The sequence below is a fragment of the Bombus vancouverensis genome, chromosome 4 (assembly GCF_051014615.1).
Source record: "Bombus vancouverensis nearcticus chromosome 4, iyBomVanc1_principal, whole genome shotgun sequence".
NCBI lineage: Eukaryota > Metazoa > Arthropoda > Insecta > Hymenoptera > Apidae > Bombus > Bombus vancouverensis.
The window spans coordinates 12,655,536-12,663,333 of NC_134914.1; the positions used below are offsets into that span (position 1 = coordinate 12,655,536).

Here is a 7,798-nt window from a genome sequence, read left to right on the forward strand (position 1 = left end):
ACTTCCTTAGAAGTATAATAGAATTTTAAAGAGGCCTTTCTTACTATTATTTATCGTATTACACACATTTTAATGTTATCAATTGTTACCTTAAACATTGTCAAGGTAAATGCTTGAAGTCTTATCAAATAGTTAGCGATTATATGCATGTGTTACACAGAACTCTCAACCGTATTAAAAACAGTCGATCAAACTTGAAGCTTACAATCAATATGCTTCCGAACAGTAATTCGATCGTGTATATTACAATATGTTATATAAACGCATTCTGCAATATTGCTTATCTCGAACGAACGTTTGAATGGTCAAGGACTGGGATGGTTTCCCATATGACGTTCCACGAAAAAATCCTTCAGTGTGGAATTTTATCGTCAACGGGCTTCACATTATTATTACAACCAGATATCTCCAATTCCGACCTTATTTGACGACCCGGAATCATTGAATTTGATACTTGCTGGCTCCAAGAACAGCCTTCTCCTGCGAAAAAACGTCGTGAGAACGAATCGAAGGAATTTCTTGGGGAAGTTACAGATCTCGTTTCGTTTCAATGAAGATTATCACTCACAGATTATCGTTATCAGTAATCGAGCAGCTTGTTAATAACACAGGAAGTAGATTGTAACGGCTGACATGTGAACTGTCTTTTGATTTCGAAAAAATCAATATTGGTAATGATCCTGAAGATTTTGGACTGGACTTGGATTGGTAATGGAATGAATTTAAAATGAATTGAATTATCATTATAAAAATTAGTAATTTAAAAAAAAACAAATATAATGTTTATCTTCCTTTAGTCATCGAATTTGTACAAAAATAATAGTAATGATAACAATGTCATCCTTAAAGTTCCTATAATTATTAATATATTAATAGTTGATGAAAATAACTGGTATTCTTAGAATTTGAATTACCTGAATTAACCAACGTTTCATTGTAATTAGACGCGAATTAAGATGAGATACGTTAATGTCATGGAATATCAAGACGCTTTGTTCATACTTCCGATAAGAGAATTTCTTAAGAATCTCTAGAATATATTCGCAACATCTGTGTATCATATCATATCTTGTAAGTGTCATCACTGGTGCATTTCGTTCCACCATCGTCATCCAAATTCCGTTCTCATAAATTAATATCTTTCTATCGATCTTATCTTTGTGACTCAAATATTACAATTATACATATAGGAAATATTCGCAAGAAAATTGATTAATTCTCTTTGTGAAGAAAATGATCATATTATTCTTTATGCCGATTTAGGAAAACAGAATGTGGAACAGTTTCACGTTACATTCTTAATAATGATGTTATCAGAAATTCCAGCAGTCACGGTCCTAATTAATCATCGTGTTCCAAGTATGTAATTGAGCCGATTCGTGTAGGAAGATGACAAAATTCGAGATATCTGGATCAATTTACGACTGATGAGCCGAAGCGTGTCGTTCGTGGCCTGCCAATTATTTAATCCGCCCTTTCTCCTCGTTTAGTAACTGCCTACTCACTGTTTCCATGGCTTTCTTACACACTGGTCACGAGATCTGAATCACGAGAAAAGAAAATTCAATTATGGAGAGCAATTTAGAACGTGACGAAGGAAAAATGATAAAAAGAAGATTCAATATACACACATGTTTTATACTTCATTGGGGAACGACCTCTACTTCCTGCATTAACGAAGTATTACATATGTGATGTATTACATGCAATAATCGCATCAATTGTTTTCTCACACATGCAACGAAATTGTTATTAATTCGCTGCCGTTTAAACCTCCCCCGGAGGTGATGTGAATCGAACCCAGCAGAGATGACAAGAAACTCTGATTACGATTTCGTCGATCGACGCCATTGCATTAATCCGGAGTAGCGAAACTACTCGCTAAATATAGCGGAGAAATATGTGCAATACAAAGAAAGAAATGTTCTACCATCTAAAAATTCTCAGACCTTCGTACGAAACGCCAGTTTGTTTTTTATTCGTCATTCGCACTCATACGCATGTTTCGTAATTATTTTCTCTACACTCTAATTTTATTTCTATTCTCTTGTCATTGACATTTAAGTTTCATTATGATTCTGTGTATCATGTTTTCCATATCTTGGAATTATTTTATATGGAAAAACAAGAACTGAAATGAAGTTTAAATCATATTTTTTAATTTTTCATAAGATCAGAGTATTTATACATTTAATTGTAATAATCTGATATCTTTTAAGCAAGATTCTAATCATTGAGGAAATCTTTATATTTAGAAACACAACTCTGGATGACTGATTGTAATATTCGTTATATTTATGTTCTGCATTGATATTCAGCTGGTTGTTATCGTTTGTGAAATCATAGTACTCTGAATAAATTTTAGTTTATTAATGCTTCTTATCCTACAATTTGGAAATATTTACATTAAAAATGCGAAGTGTAGTAACAAGAATAAGGATATATTTGTAAGTCACTTTTTAATATTTCTATGAATCGTACAGATACTTACTTGACATCGAGTTATCACAATTCAATATGCCGTAGAAGTAGAAGCGGACGATAGTGAAATATTGCTTAAAGACGACGTCGACTTGTATGAAAAAATCGAATACAATATTTGTAGAATAGTGTATGATTGAAAATATGAACTCGTAAGAGTAAAATAAATAAGAAACCACTTGCTTGTCTGCGTCGTAAATGCACTTTAGAGGATCAAGACCTAAGAAAAAGAATATTGTATCAGTATTCTGTATTTGTATTTGTATTTGTATTTCTTTGTATTGTATCTGTATTTCTGTTGATACCTAAATTTTTTCAATTTTATCAAAACTTAGTGAGATAAAACAAATTATTAAAGCACAAATATGGAATCAAGAAAAAAAGAACTACGAAAGTTTGTTAAGTAATAGGGATTTAATTCAGAATCCTAGAAAGGACCTGCAGATCGAGGGTCTGCTTTCAAACCAAGAATCCAGGTCGCTCAAATGCGAAAGCAGGATCTATTATCCTTGAAAACGAGTTCCGGCATCAGCCCAGAATCCAATATAACGTGTTCCCTCAAAGCTTTCTATATCCTCCAAACAATCCTTTCTAAGCGTAACCTTATCTTTATCTTATATTGCAACAACGTGACAGATAAGGAACGATAAAATTTTACCAAAGGGTCGCGATTTCTTATCTTCGGTATAAATATAGTGTTACCCATGCCCAACTATAACAAATATAACATACATTGAAAACAATTGCGAATCGCTCATGTTTTAATATATCCTATAGAGTTAAATGAAGTTACCGTACGATATCATTGTTAGTCATTCTTTGCACGTGTTTACCGAGAAGGAATGAGAGAGCTCGACGAAAGCAAAAGAAAGAATTAGTCATAGTGTCTTGCCAAGCGAATGTTGGCACCACTCAGGCCCAACAGCCGCCAAACCGGTCGAGTGGAGTCGTCGTAACTCCTAACTCGTAACGCTCGGAGACGCTTTCGGGTACAAGCTGAGTAGGTAAACAAAAGATGCTACGGAACAGCGTCGTCCACGTTCAGGTCTGCAGAGGGTGAGCCTCTTCCAGCGACAATACGCGAGTGAATTGATTCGCGAAATAATTGATCTCACCTGTGGCTCTCGCGATCGCTGGAGAATCGACAAGAAAAAATGTCACTCAGGTAAGGAACACATTCTTTGGTTTCTTATGTATCCATACGATAGAGTATCTTCTTTTTCTTTTCTCATTTTTTCAATTCAGTCGAATTCCTGTGAAATAGTGAATTGTATATTATCAAGTGTTGAGATAATTTTTTGGGATAAATATTTGTTCATTTTTAGAATGAACAAAAACGTATCTTATTCTGAAGATAATAAAGAAACTAAAGTTGTAAGATTTAAATAAGAAATATCGATGCTGTATAACAGGGAGTATGGAGGTGAAACGATCGTGGAGTTTAATTCGTAAACGACATACGTGCCAAAAAAATAAAAAATAATTTTTTTAGCGAGGGAAAATGTAAATTACATATAAATACTAATAATAAATACTATACTATTCATAGTATATCATAAATGTTGTAAGTATTAGAATAATTTATTTCAACTCTTAAATTTATCGTAAACAGAAGCTCTAAAATGAAGAGTCAATCTTAAACAAACATATCTCTTATTTATACGCTATCTAAAATCTCCACTCCTAACACTTACAACATTTACCGTTTCTTCTATTGCTTTTCTTCGTTTCTATCGCTGACACATCTGCGTGCCCATGACGTGAATACAAGTTAGCAGAGTTGGATTGAATGACGAATGAATGACTTTATATATATTTCTCCATTTTTTAAATTCGTTTAATCAGTGTCAAAGCCTTTCAATAAATATACGCGCGCAAAAAAATCGTTCTAATAATACACGTGCTGTCTTTTCTATCTTCGTTATTATCTTGTAGTTATTTCCAATGATCTCGTTGCAACATTCAAGTATATGTATGTTTACGATTATCGAATAGGAAAAAAATAGAAAAGATTTATCATCCGTATTATCAATTATCGATGTGTGATAATTATCTCTTCTTTTCCTTTTTCCTTTTTTAACGAAGTGAGTGAAAAATAATAGCACGTTACTTTATTTAGTAAAAAATGAGAGTACAAATTAATTACACTTAATTTTTAAATTAAATATTAATATTAAACATGATTTTTCTATATAAAAAATAATAAATACTAAATAAATTAAATAAAATAAATTACTATTATCAATAGTTACCATTCTTTTTCCTCCTTCAACGATGTGAGTGAAAAATATTAGCTTGATTTTGACTTATCGGAAGAAAAGTAAGATTATAAGCTAATGACAATTTTGTTTCCAAATAAAGTGTTACTATCAAATTATGTGATGTTTCAGGTCATTTGTGATATGATATATATATATATAATATTCAAACTAGTCCATAACGCGTTTTTCTGCGATTAATCGATACAGTGTCGGCGATCGATGGCAACTAAAATCACAATGGAACACGTTCAAGATGACATCGATCTGCAGGTTGATCGAAATCGATCGAAAAACGCGGCAAATTTAATTGAATGGAACGTTGACATGAATGTTACCGTGTCTAACGTGAAAAAGTCAAAGATGTTCCAAAGATTCCGCACCATCGTTATATTTTTTGTAGCGATTATCTTCGCTATTATACTGTCTCATTTAAGGAAGGAAGTGCGTGCCTTGCAAATACAAGTAAACTAATAAAACAAATTTTTATTCTCTCATTTATACACAAATTAATATTAGAGTAAATTTTTTTTATTAGAATACAATTAGAATACAATTTTATGAGCTAATTTGTTGACATCTACAGCATCACTTATGACGTGATGAGTAGACTGTGGATTTTTATGCAAATTCATATATTTGAGAATATAATTAGAAAAGTAGAATCTCGATAGAAAATTTGTTTACTTACCAAGTATTATAGAAAATACTATACTTCGGATACTTTATTTATTTTTTTCATATAACATGCATTCTGTGGAATTTTGCACTTTCAAATATTCTATAAATGCATTAAGACCCGTACTCTAATGATGAGAACTCATCCATGAGGGGTCTTCTTTAACCATCAATTAAATTTACTGAAACAATCTTTTTTTATTATTTTCAGGTGCAATCTTTAAATGTAAATTTATTGTTACTAACGTCCAAATACGATAGGATAAATCGAAGTGTAAATCGAGCCTGGATACAAAGGTCCGAAAGGCTCCTCGAAAATAAAAAGCTTCACGATGTAAGAATACTATTACAAGGAGCATCGTCGATATCTAAAGCCAGCGAAATTAGTGAAGTTCGAAATAGTAGAATCTATGGAAATCCTTATACTTACAATGTTATAATTCCATATATAAATTCAATGAAGAATTCTAAAGACATGTATATGTCACGTGATAACGCGTATGGTACAAATAATGGAAATAATATTGCAACTTCCAAGCTATTTATGAAGTTAAAGAGTAACGAAGATAACATGAGTAATAGTAATTTACGTATCGAAAGAGCGGCACTAACGCTACAAGAACGGAAATTAACTGAAGAAGAAATACGTGAAAAGATCTATAATAACGTGAATGATGATTACTATAGTGATGATGATGACTTAGATTTCTGGAGAGAACCCCGTTCAGGAAGATCAAGAAGAGCGGAGGGAAGAGGTAAAAAACGAGGAAAGAACAAAAGGCGGCCCAAACGCAGTCACAGGCGATTGGGTATTTAGTATTATTTAGTTAGCATGCGATTCTTTAATTCAAAGAGATACATTGTATCTAGAAAATCTCAATATAACAATAGTCTTTTTTTGTTTGGTAAGATACTAAAGTAATAGAAATTAATTAAATGTTGCAAGAGCTATAAAGCCTAAATTTAAATCCTATATAACGCGGTTGCGAATTTCTGTGTGAACTGTTAATTCTGCTTGCTTAGTATTCTATTTTGTTAAATATAAAAAGGTAAACAATGAATGTTTGTTTAGGACCCTTGGTAGCAACGTTTGTGGGAGCAGTTCCTGAGCAACATATTACAGATACAGGTATGTAGAACTACTACTACATATATTATATATTTAATTAAATCCTTATATAGTATGATATTTGATATCTTCTAGTTTACATCGGTCCATGGGTCAAAAGTACTAAAAACAATACTCAATATAATTTAAATAAATTCCATCTGGTAGAAGACAAGAAATCTATAGAAGTTACAGCAACTGGTTTGTACATGATTTCCGCACAGGTAAAAAACCGCATGTGTTATTATTTGGTATTCAAAATCAATTTACAGTTGTACTAAATGTTTTCACAATTTTCATTTCACTTTTAGATTTTCTATTTTGGAGAACCAACAAACTATTCGTATTGGATACTACTAAGTTCAGAAGGCAAATCCACTACACAAAAACTTGTGAAATGTTCCACAGCCTCTTCTACATCGGCTACAGAAGTATCCTGTTATACAAGTGTAATAACTCCATTGCAAAGAGGCGACAGAGTTCACATTCAGCAACAGGAGAGAGATAGGTATGTAATTAATTTAAAGATAGGATTATCTTTTCTTATAAAGTATTTAAATATTTTTTAGATTAATAAATATGCGGGAGGGACATAGTTATATACAACTAGTACTTCTATCTAATAATGTCTGTAAGAAACGTTTACAATAACGAAGCGTGTAATAATTAAAAGATGTGCCATAAATAACGCAAAAGAAATCTATTCTTTTAAATGTGATCCTAAATTTCGATTTAAAGAGAAGTAAGAAAGAAAAATCAAACAAGGATCAAGTTCACGAGTTTCTTGTGCAACTGATTCTTTCGTTTTAAGGATACATGTAAAAATTTTTTTTATGTTACTCTTATTTTTGTTACTTTTTTAATATAATGTAAGTTTAAATTTTATATGATATTGAATGTTAGAAATACATAATGCATAAGGACCATACGGAAAAATAATGTTGGAATTTATTCTTTATAAAATAGTTATATAGCTCAAGTTAGTTCACATATGTATGTATGCTGATATTATACTTTTTTACACTCGTTTTAATTTTTAAGAAATCGAAGATATAATGTTACGTTTTAAGAGTCACACCGTGTAACTACAGTTTTATACCGGAAAATCGCCTTATTGTTAAACAATCATTTTGAAAGATTACAAAAATAAAGAATCCAATTGTAATTTATAACGAATTTATACATTTTTTATTATATTTTATAAGTAAACAATATATATATAAACAATGTACTAGAAACGGCGAAACATATCGCATGTAATTAAAACATCAAA

At 31.4% G+C, this 7,798-nt stretch overlaps 1 protein-coding gene across 4 annotated transcripts; it reads left to right on the forward strand.

Moving 5' to 3' along the window:
* Positions 1-3,087: 3,087 nt before the first annotated feature.
* On the forward strand, positions 3,088-7,701 carry LOC117156540 (uncharacterized). Of its 4 annotated transcripts, none has more exons than XM_076618199.1 (7): positions 3,088-3,646; positions 4,872-5,183; positions 5,629-6,226; positions 6,490-6,546; positions 6,622-6,749; positions 6,837-7,033; positions 7,095-7,701. In XM_076618199.1, the coding sequence occupies exons 2-7, from the start codon at positions 4,962-4,964 to the stop codon at positions 7,174-7,176; spliced, it is 1,284 nt and encodes a 427-aa protein (XP_076474314.1). In that variant the 5' UTR covers positions 3,088-3,646; positions 4,872-4,961; the 3' UTR covers positions 7,177-7,701. The 4 variants fall into 4 exon arrangements, with proteins under 4 accessions (XP_076474314.1, XP_076474313.1, XP_033189534.2 ...); XM_076618198.1 differs by having other exon boundaries at positions 4,950-5,204; XM_033333643.2 differs by having other exon boundaries at positions 3,089-3,646; positions 4,872-5,204.
* The last annotated feature ends 97 nt before the right edge of the window (positions 7,702-7,798 follow it).

Bases quoted from the DNA above. Each gene is read 5' to 3' on its own strand.
- LOC117156540 (XM_076618198.1), top strand. From the start codon at position 4,962: ATGGCAACTAAAATCACAATGGAACACGTTCAAGATGACATCGATCTG. The intron at 5,205-5,628 runs GTAAACTAATAA...TATTATTTTCAG, and splicing joins TGCGTGCCTTGCAAATACAA to GTGCAATCTTTAAATGTAAA. The intron at 6,547-6,621 runs GTATGTAGAACT...GATATCTTCTAG, and splicing joins GCAACATATTACAGATACAG to TTTACATCGGTCCATGGGTC.